Source organism: Macrosteles quadrilineatus, unplaced genomic scaffold (assembly GCF_028750875.1).
Source record: "Macrosteles quadrilineatus isolate MER2022 unplaced genomic scaffold, UCM_ALF_1.0 Scaffold_2__2_contigs__length_208266976, whole genome shotgun sequence".
NCBI classification, from domain to species: Eukaryota; Metazoa; Arthropoda; class Insecta; order Hemiptera; family Cicadellidae; genus Macrosteles; species Macrosteles quadrilineatus.
This window is the reverse complement of record NW_026542595.1, coordinates 174,957,282-174,981,081: the sequence shown is the minus strand read 5'-3', so window position 1 is coordinate 174,981,081 and position 23,800 is coordinate 174,957,282. Positions and strand designations below refer to the sequence as shown.

Below are 23,800 nucleotides of genomic sequence, written 5' to 3'. Positions count from 1 at the left end.
AAAATTTACAACAGATATAGCATTTTTCTTTGATTTCGTTGGAAACAATTTAATTACCCGTACCGTTCCTGAGAACACGAGGTAAGTTCCTCCCGAAAAAATAGTGGTGATGGTAGCCACAAGGAGTAGTGGGGAAGTGTAAACAAAGTATAAATACGGCAACTATGTTTGGAACACCCTTTGATCTTTACGAACTTCTGGTAGGAAATAAAATTTTTGTTGTTAACACTAAAAAAACTGTTTCCTTACTTTTTAAGATTGGACGAATATTAACTGAGATATGGCAGCTTTAAGCCTCCTTCCCACGACGCGAGGTAGGGCGATTCCACGGATGGATATGAGCAAGGGCTTGTATCAATACGTATCGTGGGAACAGCGCGTCCATGGTTCGTGTAGCGGTCCGAGATATGGATTGTTTGGGTCCGGATCTTTCACACCCGAAATCGGTAAACTAATGAAAGATCAAAGGAATTGGCTCGTGTTCGGTGCGGGGGGAGGGGTTCGTGCATGCACGCGAATGCTCGGTGATCCCGACAAACGATCGAGCATGCTCGTGAATATCGCTCGCCACCACCACCCGGTACTCTTCTTCTCTCACGCTTTGACAGTCGTGTTTAAAATGGATGCTAACGCTGATGTGGCTATTTGCGATGGGTTTGTTTGTTTGGAAGATGAAAAAACGCAAGCCACGAAAAATATGGTGTAAGATATTGGCTTAAAACAGTAAACCGGGTTAATCACATGTATCTGTTAGCAGAACTTGCATCAAACGAAACAAATAGTTATAAAAATTACCTGAGTAAGACTGAAGACTGTTTCGAAGACATTCTCGGACGTTTTTTCCAAATGTTTTTACATGTACGCTCGCGAACATGTTGGTCGTCCCCACAGACGAGCAAGCATGTTCGTGTTGGGGCTCGGGCTCTCCGGGTCCGACGAGCTGAGCACAACATGCTCGCCGGTACGAAGGTTCACAGACCACAGACCCCATATACATGGGCAAGAATGTTTGCCGCCAACACCGTCACGAACATGATCGCAAGTTAATGGTGGGCTTTTAAATACCGTTGCCGGTTCTAAGTCGCCTCCATGTACAAATTTCTGGTTTTACTCCCTTTGCAGTTTTACTTAATTCATAATTTCGAATGAGTATTAATTCATTTCTTGAATTGGCTAATTAAAATGGCTATCCACAGTAGCCTATTCTCTACCTTTATAGATCAATGAAAAACGTTCGTTATGCACTTAATAAAAGAGATAGAGGAGTTTGCTCCCTGGATTATATGGAGTGAAGAAAGTCAATGTCATGTATTTAACTATGTCATGTGTTTAACTACGGAGTTAAAGGCGGCCATGGTTATGTATGTGACTCTTATATATAGCTCCCAATTTTGTATGTCGTTGAAATATTTTAATCTTTACGTAATGCACTTTCTTTGTCTACAATGTCTAATTCTAATTTTTGCAACCAGCTGATGACAATTCTGACTGATTGGGCACTCTTCTCTTCTCTGTCAACTGAGTAAAGAAAACATAACAGACAACATAAAATGGCGTTGTTTGACGCAAATAAGTGATAAAGTAAAGAGTTGTTATTTTGTTTACAGCAGACAGCCCGCAGATTTTAAATTGCGTAGTTCCTAATTTAGTGTTGTTCACCGTAAGAGTTATCAACTTCTCTCCTTTCACTAGGTAAGTCAGACATGCTTCTAACAATCTTAACCTCAGTTTAAGAAATGTTTCAATATGTTGGTAGTTCTAGTTCAGTTTTTAATTTATTGCAGACCTTTGTGCAGTGTCCAAGGTTGGTTTATTTATATTCTTCATTTTCACATCAGTTTGAATATTTAGAAAAGTATCAGTCTACGAAGGGTTTCAAACACGTCCAATTAGGCCTACCTGAGAAATACTAAAACTGTGCAAGCATCTTAGCCTAATTTCTTTAGGCTGAAATCTGTAACATTTTAAAACCTTTATTATAGGCCTAGCCTAAGATATATTTTTATCTTAAAGCATTGTCTGATTACAAGAGTAACAGAAAGAAATGATTATTTTATTAACTGAAGTCTCATTCTTTATCTCTACCATTTAAAGTATCTTAACCTACCTGTTTACAAGGTTACCGTACCTAAGTTTAACTTATTCTGTTGCAGACTCACAATAAACTGTTTGGGATTTTTGAGTAATGATAATAAGGGTACCGGTACTGTAATCTAATATTGTAGGATAAAATCTGTTTTTATTAACTTTGTAATAATTTTCTTCTCATATATTATCTGTTTAACATCATACGGCTTTTTGGTGTCACATAGTTAAGTAGGCCTAAGGTACAGGGGAAACTTGCTTATTGGATTACTATGCGCTTTCAGCTCTGGTATGTTGTGCTGGGAATATAGCCTATTTTTGGCTAGCAAGGAAGAGCCCGAGTGGCGAACACTGTGCGAAAATTCATATCGCACAGGACACAGTCTTCTTCCTCCGTGAACGTTGTAGTAATTGAGGGCGGGGGGTGGTGTTGGATGTCCCCCAACACTACTACACCGCTAATACTTACAAGTATTTCCCCTGTAAGTTTACCCTACTTCTCTGTGGTATCATTGAAATAGACTGACAATGCAAAATGTTTTCAATGTAACCTACCTTTGGTAATGACATTTCAATTATTTAAGAAGCAGTTTAAGGTATTGCCTTCATTCCCCCACTCCTCTCAAATGTGTACTTGTTTTGTAACTTAATTAAGTTAGGCCAAGACAATTGGTGACAACATCTCTCACTTGGCAGTTCTTTGTTTTCATTGTTATCTCATTGAATACTTCTTTTTAGTTTGTCTAAATTACTAAATTATACTAATAATCACCAACATTGACCTAGGTAGGCCTAGTGGTTTTGTCCAAATAGACTAGGCCTATCTTAGTTAAATATTAGATACAACCCTAACTTACCTAAATTAGATACAAAATGTTTTGTGTCATCCAAGTCAGAGGTTAGGCTTAGAAAATAGGTTTTAATCTTGTTAGCTACCCTCCTAATTGTTATAGGCTCAGCCTAAATCAAGAATCATTTAACAAGATATGTTTGAATATCTACTTCTGCGTAGTCCAATTGCTTTGTATTGTCGCAAATAGTTTTGAATTGTCAAGAAGTCACCTCCAGGGATTAAATTAGGCCTAGGCCTATGTCATAACTTAATCGCTTCATTAGATGGACATTGATTGACAAAAAGTACATTTTTCATGTAAATGGACACATTTGAACACAAACATTAAAAATGTGGACATTAGAAACGACAAGATGGTACACTAGAACAATAAATCAAAATAACAAAGGTATTGGGTATCAATGTGATCTGACCGGGTAGATGTTGAGTCAAGACTCCCTACCACCAATTGGATAAGTTAGACTAAGTCTATGAAATTTGTATATCATGCTATTAATAAAGGTTGTGATAATTCTCATTAATAAATGTGTGTCCTGCACACTAGTTCCATTTAATCTGTAATCACTACTAAAATACACTAACCAAAAACCATACTGCACTCGTGTGTTATTTTTTCAGTTGTCAAAGTTTTAACAGTTGGCGGAATCTCGAATCTCATTTCTGAGGGTGCTTTACTAATCTAACTAACAAACGAGTTATAGCTGATGTTTTATGGTGTGTTGCAGTAGTGCACTTTCTTATCTACTATCAACTAGTACTTGCACTTAACACTAATCAGTTGGGCTAAGTTCACTAACACTATGGTGGATGCCACACCACTTCGACCAATGAAAGTGAGTCTTTATGGGACATTGCATGATTTGCTATTTGTGCATGAGCATGAAACAGTCAATGTTAGCTACTGTACAACACACTATTTTGGTAAATCATCGACAGAAACTAAATACCTACATGTTTAATTATTTTCACATATTGGCGTGACACAACATATTTGATCTCAAACAAGTGAAAACTGAGTATGGCTATATATCTACTTTAAAAAGGAAATCTTTCAAATTATTCTAGGAAACTGTGAAGCAGTAATATTTTCAATTTTCCTTAGTCGTGAGTTGAACGGAGTTAACAGATAAGAAGTTAGTGGGGCGATAGACCAAAACTTCCATGGGAATAGCTGTTGCATCTTGTTTTTTTTTATTTTGTTGCTTTAAGGATTAGCCTACCATGTTGTGAAAATGAATCATCCTCAGAAATAGGACCTAATCATAGAATATCTTTGTAAGTGTTGTAGACAATTATCATTAAAATTCAGCTGAGACCTACAACTTCTATTGTATTTTAGTTTTATCCATGTGATCTATAAATTCATTTGTTCAGTTAAAACCCACGTCCCACGCACATAATTTAACTTAAATCTAAGTTATTATCAGACTTTGACACAGAACTGATTTGTATTGTAGTTTGCCGAATTGTCATCAGCCATTGGATACCGTACGCCTTCCACCATTGAAGTCTCAACTCTTAAATATCTTAAAAATCATAATAATCAGGGAAATCTGCTTTATCTAAAAACAAAAAAGTAGGTTTGAGATTTATTTTACACAAATCACAACTGCTAATAATCTCAGATAGCATTTTCTCCTCATTGTTAATCTCTTTAGGAAATTATCTACCATTCAAAGGTCACATGTGATAATTACAATGGAATATCCCCAAAGGGGAGATCGCCTGACCGAATGGAAGCTGTATGAGTACAAACAAACAGACTCACGGTTTTATCTTTGTTACGCAATGAACGAGATGTGATCTTGTAAATAACTAGGTATTACTTAAGAAAGACACAACAATCTTATGGAATTGACCATATATATTTCCATTGTTTAACCTAACTGGATTGTTTGTAGTTGATGATCTAACTATAGTGAGATAAAGGTCGTTCTATTCAAATTTTTAGAATTCTGGTGCCACTAGAACTTAAAGTTAGCATTGATAAAGGTAACCAGACAACCCGTTTTGTTCTTACACTTAACACCTTGAAAATAAACCTATTTTCCTGGAGAGGTTACGGAGCTTACGGTTTTTCCTACTAAATCTTTTGTTATGTCTATTTGTCCCGTTTTAACAATATTTAGAGCTTTTTGCTCTTTTAGAGAATTTTGCACAGGAAAATGCTGTTACCTTAGGAGGCACGGGAACAATTAGACCCCAGATGACAATAATATTATTTGTTCAGATTTCTTTATATATGTTAACTTGTTAACTTATGTGTGTATCCATCTTGCAGTTAATTTTGCTACCTTATTATTATGAAAAGATATTAGTTTATGAAGTTTTTAATTGTTTAAAAAATTGGATTTTCCACATGTTTACTCTTAAAACTTAAAGTTCTCTAATTTTTATTATGTAGAGCTTCGAAAATAAACAATTTAGTTTTTTACACATGATTGTTTAACAGCGTCCCCATCCCTTAACAATGATAATATAATTAAATAATGTTTTGCATTTTTTATGATTAGTAGTTTTTTTTTTTTAAGAATTGTAAATCAGTGGAAAGTAAAATCTAAAGTACCGGTACCTGAGTTAAAGTTCTATTGGCCTAAATAAATTGCTTCTCATGAATGTTGGAAGATATGGCTTTTGAGATGGCTCTCTGTCAATAAAATTATGTTTGTATTAAAATAGCCAAACAGCACTTCATAGATTAAACGTAAGGCACATAGCACTAATACTTAAAAAAATTGAGAGGTTATCTTTATTATGAATGTTTTTGTCGGTTTATAACATAGGCCTAGTTTGCTAAAATATTTGTGCAATATGGAAAAATATATTTTGTCACACGGGTAAAATATACTTTTAATTGGATGTATTTTATTGTTGTTGTAAATAAGACACAAAATAAATCAATTTCTTGACAATTTTAATAGTGTAGTTTTATATTACTTTTCTGTGGTGTAGTTTTGAAAAGCCTACATTCCCCAAAATTTATCAGAACCAATAAATTCACAAGCTTATATTTTGTTGCATGGGCAATAATTTTGGAAAGAAATAACGTTTGATAGCATTTACCTATAAAACCAATTTATAAAAAGCAATTTGCTACCTTGATGATTTTTATTTCAGCAAGGGTTTTTTTGTGAAATGAAATTACAACCTCTGTTAATGAACACATAAGACTCTAGTTTTATAAAAGAAAAAAAATGTCATTCATATAAAAAATATACTAGGTTATCTAATTTTATCAGACATTAAATTAGTTTAGTTCAGTATAGGTAGTATTTTGGTTTAATTACAAAATAAATACTTTATTTTAAAGAATAACAAAATATTTAACTTAATATTTTATTGATTTAATTTTTTTTATAATTATTATTATTTAGGTTCACTAAATAACTTCTTGATCAGCATTGTACGTGTTATTAAATTTACGGAAAGTAAATAAAAGAAACGTCTTATAACACTTAAAACTCCCAATATTGAATTATTTAACATTTTAAGTGTTATAAGACGTTTCTTTTATTTACTTTCCGTATTATTTAGGCTAATTATTATTTATGATTTTCAATTCATTATTATAAGCTAACTGTTATTAATTATTTTTAATTTTATTTAATTATTTAAAAACATGATTATTGGACTATTGGTTTGGCATTTCCTATGAGTAAAGAATAATGTTAAATAATTCAATATTGGGAGTTATTTGTCTAATTGAAACATTTCCTATTTTGATATTTCCTATGGGTAAAGAATAATGTTAAATAATTCAATATTGGGAGTTATTTGTCTAATTGAAACATTTCCTATTTTGATATTTCCTATGGGTAAAGAATAATGTTAATTAATTCAATATTGGGAGTTATTTGTCTAATTGAAACATTTCCGTTTTTGATATTTCCTATGGGTAAAGAATAATGTTAAATAATTCAATATTGGGAGTTATTTGTCTAATTGAAACATTTCCTATTTTGATATTTCCTATGGGTAAAGAATAATTTTAAATAATTCAATATTGGGAGTTATTTGTCTAATTGAAACATTTCCTATTTTGATATTTCCTATGGGTAAAGAATAATGTTAAATAATTCAATATTGGGAGTTATTTGTCTAATTGAAACATTTCCTATGCTGTCAGTGGTGTTTGAAGATAGATAATTTTGTTATTTAATATTGGTCAGCTGAGCTAGTTAGGGTTGTGTTGAACTTTGACCGCAAGAGGTGTGTCATTGGTGGAAGGGAGCTTTTGTTGGAAATTTCCTACTGGAGCCTGTCTTTTCTTATCCAATTCTTCAATACAGCAACACTAGAGTAGTTTTTCTTCAGTTGTGACTTTACTGTCAGGCAGTTAGGATCAAGCAAAAGGTCAGTGACTGTGTAGGTTATTTGTATTTCAGAAAATTTAGATCTTATACTTCCCTAGGACAAAAATATTTTTTCTCCACTTATTTAACTTACATGCCTGAAAACAAATTCAGAATTTTAATGTTTTTTTAAGCTAACTTACTACCAATAAAAATTGAACAGGAAAAAACAAAAAAATAAGTAATAATAACTACTGTTCCCTTGTAAAAACGTAGTAAACTTAAAATCTGTGCTTGTAATCGTAGCCTTAACATTTAATTTTGCATGATATTATAATTTAACTTTCTTGCTTTTAGTTTTGGTGTTTGGCTTTCTTTTTAAAGCTGTTTGCTTTGCCATGGCTTCGAGAAGGAACTACAATTCTATTAACAATAACCTTGAAAGGAATTCAAGTCTTGTAAGTATGCTTTGCGCTTTTAGTTTGCCTGCATGATGCTAGATTTGCACTAGTTTAGTGAAGTATTTCTAAACGTCCAAATACATTGTAGTGTTTCCTAATAGGATATAATGTAATTGATTTTCTCACCCTGTGGAAGTTGTATTGTTCATTGGTGTTAGCAGCGGCTACTCAACTTTACCTAAGTATTTATTCAGTGAATAGTCAGTCGATTTGCCAAGCAAGATTACAACAGATTGAATTGACTAACATGTTTTATACTGCAAAGTTTTACTCAACCCTGCAAAGTTTTATCAAACTTTATAAAAGAAACAAGTGATAACCCCTGAGGCTGATAAAAGGGGCAAATCCTTTGACTAGAATCACAGTATTTCCGAATTGTGGTACAGTAAAAGAAATACGAATTAACTGATGACTTATTTGGTAAAAACTCGCAATTGATACATCTAAATAACTATACAGCCCGATGTGTAACTCACTCACTCAATGGGGATACTAATTCTAGACCACTTCTAGATGAGCTAGAGATCTGAAATTTGGCACACTTGTAGGTCTTGGGCCCAAACCCACGGGAAAATCCTAAAAAGTCGCATTTTTTTACATTAACCCCCCCCCGTAATCTCGAATTTCCCCCCCTTGTTATTCTTATGGGAAATAACATTGAAAATTCCCGACTTTGGTATGGTCATATGAATCGTTTAGAAACGTGCTAGAGACTTCAAATTTGCGTAGTATTGTAGTAAGAGACCTTACATTACCGGTGGAATATGCAAAAGTCCCATTTTCAAATTTTAACCCACCCAAAAATCCAAAATGGCGGACCTCTGAAAACGAAAAAAACACTTTTTTTTCAACCGGATGTAGCTCGAAAACAGTAAGAGCTAGAAAAGATTTGAGAGTATATCCAGGAACAGGAATTAAATTTTATACAAAACCCTGTTAGGCGTTTTCCAAAAATCGCACTCCTTCAGCTTCAAAAAACGCCCTACTTTCAAAATTTGGTAAATTTTTATTAAATTTTTACCGGTTTTCGCCATGTTTTCATACTTAAATAATTTATTTTTTCAAAAATTATTATTGCTTTGCATTCTCCTTACGTTATTTTAAATTTTACTCATTACATGTTTTTTCGTAACTTTACTCCTTGACCCCAAAACTTAATTTTAATCTCAAAATTTGAAGGTTTTTTGCCACTTTTACGAGCCCCGTGTTATTCTTATGGAGAATAAGATTGAAATATAATGACTTTGGTATGGTCATATGAATCGTTTAGAAATGTGCTAGAGACTTGTAATTTGGTAGTATTGTATTAAGGGATCATAAGCTAATGGTGAAATTTTCAAAAGTCCCATTTTCAAATTTTAACCCCCCCAAAAATCCAAAATAGCGGACCTCTGAAAACGATAAAACACGTTTTTTTCAAACGGATTTAGCTCGAAAACAGTAAGAGCTAGAAAAGATTTGAAAGTATATCCAGGAACAGGAATTAAATTTTCTACAAAACCCTCTTAGGTGTTTTCAAAAAATCAGGCCCTTCACCCCTAAAAAAACGCCCTACTTTTAGATTTTCCGAAAATTTGTTTGGTTTTCGACTTGTTTTTAATTTTTAAAATTACTTTTTGGACAAATTTTTAAATTATTTTCTTTTTATCTTTAAAGAATAACTCCTTGTAGTTAAATTTAAAATTAAAACGCCTAAAAAAAAATAAAATGGCGGGTCATTGGTCATGCAGTACGCGTTAATCGGTAATCCTGTATATAGTGAGTTGGTTCTCGCTCTTATTTTTGCTACCTGATTTGACTACACCTGTTAAAGTTTCACTATCGCTTAATCCTATTGGGACTATTATTTTTCTATTTTTGCGATCCATACGAGTTTACCGTACGTATTGATAGTATGGATTACTCTTGCGTTGCTGCTGGGTCGTTCCATCAGGGAGACCCAAGATTCGGAGAGAGTAGCAATGCTCAGTGCACGGCTAATGCAGCCTGTGCCCTCTCCTGGCACGTTTTCTGCGGTGGTTTCAATACAACTGCCATTGATAAAATACTCACGGCCGGCGATTGCTTGTATAAGAAATCTCGCCGTGAGTATTGCGTTGTTGGCAGGTACCTTTACCCCGAGGAACTGTCACGGAATTTTGATATTGATGACAAACAGATTTGCGTTGATGATATGACGCATGTCAGTAACGGGTTGTACCCGACTTGCGTTAATGGCTTGGATGAGGCCGTTAAATCTTTGACGTCCACTTTGGAGAGTACCATGCCCGGGGATTCTCTCGACGGTGGGTTTTTATTCACGGGGCAATTAGTCACCGTCGCAATTTGGCGTCATAGAGAACAATTGTATCTTTTCGACTCTCACGCCGTTAATGAAACCCGCCGAAGAGACGTAGATCCAGATAAAAACAAGGCTAGGTTATTTGTATGTGGGAGTTTCCCTACACTAGCCTCACTGTTGTTGGTGAATTGTGCGTTCGTCGGCGGACAGTACAGCATCATGAAACTTAGGTTTTCAATTGACTTCGCTGTCCGGTCGATCGAACGTGACGATAATGATCCACAACCTATCCCCCCCTCCCAGACAGTTTCAAGCCCAAAAAAATGTCCCGGGAGACCTAAAAAGGTAAAACGTGGGCGCCCGAAAGTTTTGGAAACTACGCGGGAAGAGCAAGTGAATGCGGCGAAGAAAAAGTATCGGGAGACGCACCCTGATCAAATCAGAGGGAAAAATAAGGTTTATTCTCAAAACCATCCTGAGATTTACAGAGCTGCTGCTGACCGTTACAGCCAAACGCACCCTGAAGTCAACAGGGAGGCTGTACATCGCTATAGCCAAACTCACCCTGAGGTCAACAGGGAGGCGGTTGGTCGATACAGCCAACGAAATCCTGATGCCTCTCGACAAAGGGTGCAGATTTTTCGGTTACATAATCCGTTGTTTTCCGATCTTCGTCACTTGCCTGCTTCACTTGCTCGAAGCATTTCTGATCACGGTCCAATGGGGTCTTGGAAGGGGGAGCTGTTGAATGATATTCCAGCTTTTAGTCTTAAAAAAGTTAGTCTTTGGGACAATGATATTTTTAAGTGTATGCACTGTGGCGCTCCACTTTTTGAGGAGGAAAAGGGTAGGAAGAAGTGGTGTTGCGGACAAGGGGCATACAACGTCCTTGATCTAAGCCCTCTTGATGAATCCTTCTATTCGGATCGGCGTTTTCTCGATAGGGCTCGTGCCTACAACGACCTGTTTGCGTTTAGTGCCTTGGAAGTATCTGGTGGGTACAGACACCCCAGTGGTCTATCTTTCTTTAAGATCGAAGGGAGAATGTACCACCAGGTCTACAATCTGTCCGACCCCGGTCAAAAGTTCACTACCAAGACTGGGGACGTTCAGTTTGTAAATCGTTCTCGTCTGTATATCGACGACGGTGAAGAACGGCGGAACATTGCCTTGGGTAGATTACTTGATGGTGACATTGTTGACTCCATCACTCGGTACATGTCACAGCAGAATCCATACGTCGCTCACTATCGGCGTTTGGGTAGTGAGCCAGCTGTGAACGCTCACTTGGATTTCCAAGTGACAAGTAGATCTACCCATGGTCCCGTTCTAGGAGACAGGCAAACAGGCGTTGAGGTGCACGCTGTCATAAGCACCGACGAGACAGTGTACGAGCCCCGCAAGCTTTCCGTTTGGAAAGTTGGATCCGGACGACCCACTTCTATTAACCTTTTTAGTCCTCTCATGGAGCCCTTCCAATACCCTCTCCTCTATCCTCAAGGCACTTTGGGCTGGCATATTGGTCGCCGTGACAATTACAACAACAAATTGTCCCAGTATGATTATTCCCGTTGCCTTCTGCTGTCTGAGCCTCGTTTCTCACACTTCGGCCGACTGTCTCAAGCATGGCAGGTCGAAATGTATGCCAGATACGAGGACGAGAAGCTCAACTACATCAAGTTCACGCAGACGAAGGCAGCTGAAAATGCCATGAGGATAGGGCCGTTGGATGAGATTGAAGCGGCGAATCGTGGTGGACGTCAGGTGCTACACGACATTAACAATGACGAGACCGTTCAGGGGGAGGGTGGGGTACAAGCTGGAAAGGTTTACCTCCCAAGTTCGTTTACCGGGGGGCCGAGATACATGAAACTTCGATACGAGAATGCTATGGCATTGGTCTCACGTCTCGGCTTCCCCACATTTTTTCTCACATTCACTTATAGTGCGACTTGGGAGGAGAACAAAAAAGCATGTCCACGGAATAGCGGTCGCAGTGATCCCAGCACGGCCTGCAGAGTTTTCTATATCAAACTGCTGGAACTCCTCCGCGATCTGCGCAGCGGAGCTATGTTCGGTCGGTCTGTCTACATAGTCCACGTCATCGAGATGCAGATGCGGGGCCTTCCACATGCCCACATCGTGTTTAAAATCGAAGGCGATGGACCAGTACAGGCTTCGGACATAGACTCCCTCATCCGCGCTGACATTCCATCTCCGGAGGAGGCAGGAGGCCGATTAAGGGCGTTGGTTCTGCGGCACATGATCCACGGCCCTTGTGGTACGGATCACAGGACCGACTTCCCTTGCTGGGACACTGCCAAAGGCAGCTGTTCTAAATTTTTCCCCAAACCTCCCTGTGAATCAACCCATGTAGACGAGAGGGGTTTTGTTAAGTACCGGCGAGACTATGATAATGAGGGCAGCATAACGTCAAGGAACAGATCCATTCCTGTACATGACGGCTGGGTCGTGCCGTACAACTCAGCATTACTTCTTAAATACGAGGCGCACATCAACTTGGAGGTGGCTTCCACTCGGCGTGTGATCAAGTATCTGTTTAAATACCTCATGAAGGGTGGCTCGCTTCAGAACGTCAAAGTTACTCCTCTTAGTAAACAAGACGATGAAGTTGAGCACTACGTCACAAAGCGTATGGTGGGAGCCAGCGATGCATGCTGGCGTCTCTTGGACTTTCCCATCTCAAAGTCTGAGCCCACAGTCGATTGTCTCCCTGTCCACCTAGAGGGAAAACAGACTGTGTGCTTCCGCCCTAACAACGTGACACACGCCACTTCGGGAGCTACCTCTGACCTGCTCTTGTATTTCAATAGGCCTCTTGACTCGGTATTCGACGATTTAACCTACCAGTCTTTTTTCGAGCAGTACGTTATTCATAACAAACGCCCTAGTAATGCTGAGGTGTACGACCATCCAGACGGCAGGCATTTCCTTACCTCAAGAAAGCGTGGTCAAAAGATCTGTCGTCTCTTCTGGGTCTCGCCAAACAGAAGCGAGCAGTACTTTCTTAGGCTCCTTTTGATGGTCATTCCGTGCCGGGGATACGCCGACCTGCTCGCTCGTGGTGGTGATGGTTGCACGACATATCAACAGGTTGCGCGCACCCTCGGTTTGGTTGAGGACGAGGACGAGTACCACCAAGCCCTCAAGGAAGCAGCTCGTTTCATGGTCGGCCCGAGGCTCCGCTCTTTCTTTGTCCTTCTGTGCAACATGGGAGCTCCTGCGGCCCTCTTGTGGGATGCTTTCCGTGACGCATTGTGCGAAGACCATTTGGAGCGGAATCCTCTTGATCACGAGGTTGCGTACAAGCTGGCTCTGATTGAGATCGATCGAAGCCTTCGACGTCAGGGATCCTGCTTGGCCGACCACGGTCTCCCTACTGTAGACGACGACACGACCGAACTGGGGAGGGAACTTCTCATCTACGGTGAAAATCGTCAGAGATCGCTTGTAGATGAGTGGGAACCTAAACTTTCCCGCGACCAGAGGGCGGTCTTCGATTATGTTCGGTCTCTACTACAGGGCCAAGTCGATCGTCGATCAACAAAATTGATTTTCCTTGACGGACCCGGAGGCTACGGCAAGACCTTCCTAATACACGTAATTCTCGCTTACGTCCGTAGTCGTAACCAAGTCGCTATTGCTGTCGCTAGCTCCGGCATTGCCGCTGGTAATCTGCCTGGTGGCACGACAGCACATAGCATGTTTCGGCTACCACTTGATCTCGGCGATGGCACTGGATATTGGAACTTGACCAACGGATCTCAGCGGGCAGAACTCATCAGAGCCGCACAGCTCATAGTTTTTGATGAGGCCCCGATGGCTCACCGGTACATTTTTGAAATCATCGACAGATCTCTGCGTGATCTCATGAATTCACCTGAGTCATTCGGGAATAAGATCTTTATCTGCTGCGGAGATTTCCGTCAGATCGCACCAGTTGTTGCCAAGGCTCGTACTCCGGCCGACATTGCCTGTGTATCACTGTGTGCGTCATCTCTGTGGTCAAGTTTCAAAATCTTTTCTCTCTCCACTCCTCACCGGACTTCTGGGTCCACTGCCTACTCTGACTTCCTCCTCCAAGTAGGCAATGGAACAATTTCATCTGTTCCATTTGGGGAAGGCCGTGACTCTGTTGCCCTGATCCCACTGTCCGGTGTGAAATACGTGACATCCCTTCCCGACTTGATAGATTTTGTGTTTCCTGCTTGTGACCTACACAACACAGACAGAATTGCTGGCAGGTCCATTCTTTCGACCATGAACGCCAATGTCCAGCAGATCAACAACACCGTCCTCAACCTGATGGACGGCGTCGTTCATGAGTTGAGAAGTGCTGATTCTGTGGACAAGGAGAACGACGATGGTATGGATGTAGACGTTCACTTGTTGAACCAAGCTACTGGCAAGGGTGTACCAGACCATGTCCTGCGACTCAAGATTGGCTCCGTGTGTCTCGTCATGAGAAACCTGAACATTGACAGCGGACTCGTAAACGGCACTAAAGTGATCGTGACTGCAATAAGACCTCGTCTGATCACAGTGCGACTCCCTGGACAACAGGATCCGATTTGTATTCCCCGGATTCAATTCGTTTTCCCGTTCGTCGAGGGGTCACCGCTTCGTGTCCGCCGTCTTCAGTTTCCTCTCATGCTGGCATATTCCATGACTGGCCACAAAAGCCAGGGCCAGACGATTGATCGCGTCGGAGTCGATCTTCGCAGTGACTGTTTCACTCATGGTCAGTTGTACGTCCTGCTTAGTAGAGTCAGGCATCCAGACCATATAGTCGTCCTTGTCCGTCCCGATCGTGTCCAAGGTGGAATCGCATACGCGAAAAATATCGTGTATGACGATCTCCTCCTCTAACCCTGACTTGACTTCACCCTGACTTGACTTTAGCTGTAGGTTGTTGTATATATTTTCGTTTAGTTTTTTCTTTAGAAATAAGTCGTTTTTCGTGTGTTTTTAGTATTCTAGTTTGGCAGTACGATAGGGGGCCTGCCTTATCAAAAGTCCCCGTTGTTGTATATATTTTTTTCTTCTTTTTATTAGTTAGTTAAGTTGTTGTTTATAATTCTTTAGGTAGTTAGTAAAGTTTACTAACTTGTATATTGGTAAATAATTGTAAATATGGTTCCGACGTTTCCTGGCCTCCTCGTGGCGGAACTGGATATGCCATAAAGTTTATGGCTAACCGACAGGGAAACAAACATTACTTGATCTATTTTAATAAATATATACATGAATATTTACTATAATCTATTTTATTAATATAACACTTTACTATTATCAACTTATTCACTTATCAATCTACTTATCTTATACCAAATTTTACTGACTTTTACATGTGTTAATAATTGTAAATATGGTTCCGACATTTCCTGGCCTCCTCGTGGCGGAACTGGATATGCCTTGCAGTTTATGGCTAACCGACAGGGAAACAAACATTACTTGATCTATTTTCATTAATAAATTTATAAATATTTACTAACATCTTTTTACTTGAAATACTATAACTGTTAATATAAATAATTGTAAATTAATATGGTTCCTACGTTTCCTGGCCTCCCCGTGGTGGAACTGGATATGCCATACAGTTTGTGGCTAACTGACAGGGAAACAAAAATAACTTCATCTATTTTCATTAACATATACATGAATATTTACGATGATGTGTACATTTTTAAATAATTGCAAATATGGTTCCGACGTTTCCTGGCCTCCTCCTGGCGGAACTTTTACTATTATCAACTTATTAACTTATCAATCTACATACCTATCAATCTACTTATCGTATACAAAAGTTTACTAAATTGTACATTTGTAAATAATTGTATAAATGGTTCCGACGTTTCTTGGCCTCCCCGTGGCGGAACTGAATATATGCCATACTTATCAATCTACTGTAATGTATATTGTGAACTAGTTATTACTTCAATATCCATTTTCGCTATTACAACCCCAATTATATTATCACTTCGTTTGACCAAACACTCAGTTGTAAAAATACTTTACTAACATATTCTCTTACCGCAACTTTATAATTAAATTCTTTTATAAGGGGTTCTTGAAGATTGAGCTTGATATTAACTTGCCAGCCTCCTCAAATACATTCGTAAATTGTTTTGATATAACGCAATATAGCCATGTTTCACTGCCTGCTTTGTTTCAACTGAACTCTATTCTACTATTGAATTAATTCCCCTCAATGTTATTCTTACAGGGACATCGGTCAAAATCACGTTTACCCATTTCTAGATTAGCTGGAGATCTGAAATTTGGTAGGATTGTTGGTCTTGGTGTCAAACGACCAAGGACATTCTCAAAAGCTACATTTTTCCTTCTAGACATTTTCCGACAATCACGCCCTTTCATCCCACCGCTAATGACGAGTAACAGCTAGGGGGCCTGGGGGCGGAGCCCCCAGCGAGCCTAAGGCGAGTTTATAAATATATTATTAAACTTACATCTTAAGCCCCGAAGTAACATCTTGTGTAATGAGGTAGGCCTAGACTTCAAAAATGTAATTTATATCTACATATATCTTATATAAGCTTAACTCAACAGAAAGGGTCTATTTGTCCAAGACCAACTAGTCTCATACTGTTCAAAAATCAATGTAAACTTATTAAAAAAAGTGTCATCATAACCAAAAACTGAGGTGTAATATGACCAAGTTTAATAATACCCGAAACCACAAACAAGTCCTATATAATGTCTAAGACAACAATTTTAGAAAAATGTCTCAATGTCCAATCAAATTAAAGAGATTCATAATGTCAAAAGAACTCATGCAAATAAACCACAAATCCTACTGACCGGAGGTTATTTCAGGAGCCACACGCATTGATAACTATTATCAAATTAGAGTTTAACTAAACTTGTTATACATAATCTGAATGAATTTTTGAGTTGAAATGAAATGAAATGTGCTTTATTGTACAATTTTTGAACATAGAACAATCATACATGCTTATGCGCACACAATACAATGGTTATTAAACCGTCTGTTTGGTTGACACATTAAACACATTAATTTATATTCGAGAACAAATAACAGAAAGTATCTCCTTGACAAAAGACCGTAGATAAAATAATAAACTAAACATAAAATACAGTTTTTTCTGACATTATATTATCTTTAAACAAAACTGATAACTAAAGTCCCAAACAAGGAAATAATAATTTTTTAGATAACTTCCTTATTACCGTTGTCTAAAAGTTAAACTCTTGTATTCAATTCCACCTTACACTCCAAGCATATTTTAAGAAACTACCCAAAAACTACATAAAAACTACAAAAACACAAAAACTACAAAACCTACAAAAACTAGAAACTACCCGCCAATCCCTTCCGTTTAAATAATCAAAGTATTCAGCTTCACTCAAAAAATGTGTTCTTAACCAAAAATATCTTAAATTTTTTGAATTGGGCATACTGCTACAATGTGAAACACTGACTCAATTTGTTTATTGTTGCAAAGAGAGCAAATATAATTTTTATTCTCCATCCAAGGTTGATAATTTATTGATATTAGCTCCTCTCTGGCCTTGATTATCACTGAGTTATACCGAACAAGTTTATTGCAGTTTGAATTAACCAAAATGTCAGCTTGTTCAGAGTCCGCTTGGTTGAAAGGTATATCCCTTGTGAGATTTATCGTCTAATAAGGTTTTTTGCTACTTTACCAATCCTTACTACAGTACAATGTGAGTTAAATATGGCTTACTGTCACCGAGAAGTAAGGTACAGAAGAGACATGCTAATAAGAGGCCCGTGCTCGTTCAGATCTTGTATATTGGGCTGAAAATATACTAGTGACAAGGAAAGAAGAGCCTGAGCGGCGAGCACTGTGCGGAAATTCCTATAGGGCACAGGGTCTTTCTCTTGCGAGTATCGTAGTACATGAGGGTGAGAGGGCATTTTTGGATGCCCTAGATACCAGATACTAGTGCTAGACCCCACTTAAGGTTTCCTCCGTACCTTACTTCTCTGTGTTACCGAGAAGTACTGTAATAAATGCGAGTTTACCAAAAACCTGTTTATAATAATTTTATTTTGTGTCCACAAGATGAAGAAATACCCCCGTCGCAGCAAATTTGCAGACAAAGCGAAGTTCCATTTGCCTGATTTGATTTTCAATTAATTCTATTTTAATAACATTAGGTTTAATTAGTACCTAGGTTTGCTGCTACAGGGAAGGTAATAAAATGTGTTTTTTTTAGTAAAATATGAATAGCTTAGTTTAAAATAAATAAATTTGCCAAGTTTGATCAAAACATATCCATAAACAAGCAAATTACAAAAGTTTACTTATTCTCTATGTTGAGATTAACATCGGCATTTTAGATTTACAATTTTTTTAATTTCTCCGTGAATAATAACCGTACAAAAAAACTTTGATGTAGTATATTATTTGTTTTTTTTAACGATGATTAGAGAGCAATTATATGTTTTTTTAGTCAAATATAAGAAAAACCAATTACCCCATACATCCCCCCATAAAACCCCGTTCCCAAGATTCGATCACGCTGGTTTGGAAACTCATTCGAATAAATGTAGTCTTACATGTTTGTACCAAATTTCATCAAAATCGGACCATTTTTGCTCGAGTTATCGTGCTAACGGACACATTTATGAATTTGAACGGATGATGTTTTTGGCCTCTGGGGACATAAAAATAAGAAATTAAATTGGTCCCAGGTCCAGGTCTTACCATGAGACCTATGGTAATAGCTTATTCCCTATATTGGAAATTCGCTAAACATGCACTTTTTAAAACAAAAAAATCTTTTGGGTTCAAAGGGTTAACAAATTTGCAACATAATTGAAAAACTATAACATACTACTACTGCATCTGCATACAGTAGTGATTAGTGCCAATAGGTTTTTTTTGTTCCTACATAATATGAAGATGATTAAGTAATCAGAGAAAAACTAAAACAAATTTGTGTTAAGTTTTGTCAGCCCCTCCCTCTGGTGTTATCTTGGTAACTCCCTCCTGACTCATCCACTTGACAAGCCCAGTCAATAGTAATTGATACTTTGTGGAAGCATTACCACTTATGTTTGGAGGTAGGAGTAGGAACTAGATGGAATTTTTTCGGTTAGTGTTTTAGAGTTGTATATTTTTTTTCTTGATCAAATTAATTAAGTGTTAGAGTACTTTGATGTTGTGCTGGAAGGGATTAAGTGTATTTTACAATATTTACCATATCAGTAGTGTTGTGTTTATTATTTTTTGTGGTTTTCCTTGCCATTTAAGTTTTTTTGTTTTTATTAAGGGAAAAACAAAACCTTGGTCTTGTTACTTACTGGTATAACGTTGTTTCATTACTCTTAATGGTGAATTTCTTCTATAGTGACACAGACTTTTTCATTTTTATAAAATGCAGTACAGTAGAAATTAAATATATAATTTTAAAAACTTCTAAAATCCACAAAATACAAAAGTCTAGTGAAAGGTTTTTTTGACACATAAATAGATTATGTATTGTTAAGTTATCATTTTGTATTTTCATCAAGGTGTATAGCGTTTTAAATTTTGGAAAATATAGGGCGTCTTCATGACTTTTCATTTTTTACACTTTTTATTATTTGGTTTTCTAATGAATAGGCAATAAATTATTTACTGGTTTTATATCCACCTGCAAACTTTATAGTTCATACAAGTATTGCCACCCTTACCAATTTAGTATTAAAATAGAAATTTTATTTTCCCGTAAATTTAATCTTTTATCCCTCAATACAAAACTCATACTATTGATAACAATTCAGCTATCATTTAACACAATTATATATATATATTCCTAGCCTATTGTGCAAATTTTAAGGCAAATATTGAAAGTAATTTCATTGCTTTACAGTAAATTACTTTGGGTTGTTTATCTTAAAAGTTTCTGTATAATCAAACCGTCTTATTGATTGTTAAATTTTTCATTTAATAAAACTTTAACCCCACTATTGCCATAAATAACATATTAAAAATAAATTTGACCATGAAATCAAGAAACCAACTGAAAAATTTATCTGTCTAATGTTTCCAACATTTCCTCAAAGATAGCGGAAATTTCCTTCAGGTAAAATGAAATTGATAATATAGACAAAACATATCACAATGGAGAAATGCCAGATGAGTGATACGTGTGAATTGTTATAACAAAGCAGCTGATAAGCTGTAAACTTTGTATCCATTGTCCTTGGATGATAGGCAGTTGGAACATATGGTACAAGATGTGTGCTCTATCTTACTTGAGTCGGTGTAGCTTTGTCAGGCCAACAACATAACTCATGAGTGGATTAAAAAAATAGTTAATAGTTGACTGAAACTTTATTTTCACCATATTGTCAGGAAAACACCCGTTTTCACTTCTCCAAATCGTTGTTTTCGGGTAACTTAAAATAGGAAAAAGAAAAAGCATATGGTAAAATTTTCGGTTCGCTAACCTCAAATTATGTTTGTAAAAAATAGAATGTAAACATTGATGAAGACTTTGTATGACGTTAAATTATATGGTTTTATACTGTTACAATTAGAAGGTTATTTCTACAGTGTGATGAAAATAGTTGATCATCACACGGAGCGAAAGTGTCTTTTTGGTACTTAATTTTATTTCCAGCCTCGCTTGTAAAACACGATTGTGTCCCAAAAAGAGCTACTTTCGCTCCTAGTGATGAAAACTACGATTAATTTAGATTGCTAAAATTATGTTATAATTAATTTAATTTTTAACTTAACTAGTATGCCATGTTTGTGTTAAGAATAAACTGCGCCAACCACCACTAAAGGTTCAAAACAAAAGAATAGGTAGACAAAAGCTTTATCCACTACACAATTGTTCCCATTTAAAGCCTTATGATAATTTAATAAGCGTAACTATCTTAACAACTTGCAAAAATGCAAAGCTACTTTTCCTTGTTTAAAACCATTCGCTGTTATTTATACACTAGGCTATATACCTCAGACATAATTTGTTTATTTAAATAATGTGTATCAAATAAGTAAAATATAGTAAAATAAATATATATACCATTTTACTATTAAACATAAAAAATAAAATATATCTGGATTTCAAGTACATTTCATATTTAACATTTTTCTGAAAATAATAACGTGTATTTTTAAATATTCGGTTGGTAAGTAGTTGAATAATAGTTATTCTTTATAGTAGTTAAGGGTTTAGTTGTGAAAGTGGGTTACACACTAGTGGTGTACACATGACCATGAATAGAACCAGACCAATTCAATGTTAAAAGTTGCTGTCAGTTTTAAGAGAAAAATGAAAAAAGTTGAATTTACCATTGACAGAGTTTGCCGACCTAAATTTCTGATATATTTGTCTAAAAAAGGTAATTTTTTAATCAAACTTAATTTAAATAGGAAAACTTAATATCGAGCTATAGTCTCTTTTATGTCTACTAACTTATCAATTTATTTAACAAAAATGTAGCAATCTCAGTCACTGGCAAATTCAATTATGTCTCTTTTTTTTAAAAAAGCTGCTACAGCTGGTCTGTTTACTTCTTAGTATCAGGGTTACTAAACATTTGAATTCATAAAATAGACCAAGACTTATCTTAAGATGTAACCTTATCCTAATTGAAGACTATTGGAGATAACACCCAAAATGTGGACACAGAAGGAATTATGACACAAAATGATAACACGGTGAACTCTTTGTGAACTGCTATATAACTCATGCATAAACTAGGGCATTCTAAATCAAATATCCTGATTAAAGTTTTATTTGGTTTTAAAACTTTTTTCGATAGTTATCTTTTGTATACTACTATAGAATTAAATTGAGTTTATTTTAATGGTTGTAATAGTATTTGATAATTTTAATTGCTCTAATAAATTTCACAAGAATTTTACAGAAAATTATTTTTGTAATTATTTATGTATATATTGTGAATAAATTAAATGTTGTTAGTCTATAGCTCATGAAATGTGCAAACTTATCAACATTGTTCTTTATTATACATTATTCTTTGATAATAGTATAAAGTTGTTAGAAATGGTACATAGTTTAAGCCGAGAAAACATAATTCGGAAGTTAAGAGCTGTTCTGAATTAAATAAAGTTAAGCACTACTTGGTTCCCTGAGTATGATGATATAAATCAAAGTTAAATGTTGATGTAAAGTTTGTAGGTAGGTACTTTTTTATAACCGGTATCATTATTGTGATTTTATATGGAAGATCATAAAAAAAAGATCTTACTTAAAACAAAGATTATCCAATCAATTTATAAAACTGAAAATTGAAATGTTTCAGTAAGTAATTTGTTCTAACTCATACTAATTAAGTAAGTTACAAGTTTTTCAGTATTAGAATAATATCACAAACAATGTTTACAATATTAAACATAGCTTTTACCAAATTCCTATTAAATAAGTTTAATATTTTTTTAAGTCACCTCTTTCACCTATAACTAAATTTTCAGGCAATAAAAAATAGAATATGCAGCAATTTTTTTTTTTAATTCAAACATTTAATATAGGTTCCAAAATTCAAAATCTCTGTTATACTTCCAATTAAGCCAGACTCCTCCTGAGACTTAAGACTGTAGGAGGGAGATGGGCGGTTGAGTTCTGGGATCTAGTTACATAACCAATAACTGGTTGTTGGCCTAGTCCATGGCTGATAGTTGGATGGCCTCATGATTGTAATTCCTCATTGTCTTTGTATAGGTTAGTGCAGCCTCATCAGTATTGCTAGGTTGTCTCAATATGTTGATTATCATTACTGTTTTTGCGTATATTGATTTGTGGTACTGTTATGATTTTGAATGTTGAGAAGATAGGTTTGATTTATGTTTGAATTACTTTCAGTACTTTTATTTTAGAAGACCGACTATGTATCATTACAAAGAGGGATTAACATTAAATTTTCCGATTTATAAATATAGACTTTTGCCTACACTTTATCATTAGCAAGTTGCTCTGGCACACATTTGTTTGTTTCTAGTGGATAATAAACAATTAATTACTGTATTGGTCAATTATGTTAAAAGATTATCTCTCTCATAAAAATAATTTATTGCTTTTGTTAGGCATCTTTTTGGCCTTTTTAATTGTATTATGCCCTTTTTAGGGTTACAACAAAATCTACCGTACTCAGTCTTCTTCTCTTGGATTTCAAAATTTGTAAGTTACAGTAATGCAATGGGACTTATTCAATAAAACAACCAAAAATCCTAATTTTAGAATTTTACTTCAAAATAAAAACTTTATTAGTCCTTGTTATTGTCATCGGTGTTGATAAACTAAACCGGTGGACTTATTGATACTTATCAAAATAAATATTGAATTCAATTCTACTATTTGACCATTTATCATCGGAAAGTTACACCAAATAAACAGATTATTTTTCAGTACTATCTATAATTGACAATGGGCCGTAGACAGTTTACTTTGTTTGCATGTTGATACAGTAACGGTGTCTGTGTTTGAATACACAACCTATGTGCCTAGTATAGTGTGTAATGTTCACTATTAAGAATCTTTTTTATTACAATATTTACACATACTTGGTGGCTACTGAATATTTTAAATAGTACCCAGTTTCTACTAATGTGCAAATATTTGTCGAATCAAATATTTAAAATAACCCGAAACCTACAACTGTGATCTAGAGTTTGTCTCCAACATGAAGTTAAAGCAGATGTTGTTGAAGATGTTAAAAGTCAATAGTCAATACGGTATTGCTTGTTCAGATGTCTGTGATGACGCTTTGTCTGTCCAATTCAACCATCTTGTCTTTGCTTGCACCTTTCCTTTCTGCACTTTGTTACCAAACAAA

The 23,800-nt window shown here is 36.1% G+C and overlaps 1 protein-coding gene across 8 annotated transcripts in view; it reads left to right on the top strand.

The window, feature by feature from the left end:
- The first annotated feature begins 1,532 nt into the window (after positions 1-1,532).
- LOC128985605 (proton-coupled amino acid transporter-like protein CG1139) overlaps positions 1,533-23,800 on the top strand; it is a 36,581-nt gene continuing 14,313 nt past the window's right edge. Inside the window, exons 1-2 of one of the 8 annotated variants that reach the window (XM_054405238.1) lie at positions 1,533-1,692; positions 7,588-7,688. In XM_054405238.1, coding sequence (XP_054261213.1) covers positions 7,629-7,688 — 60 coding nt within the window. In that variant the 5' untranslated portion in view covers positions 1,533-1,692; positions 7,588-7,628. The other 7 variants (XM_054405239.1, XM_054405241.1, XM_054405245.1 and 4 more) reach the window with 7 other exon arrangements.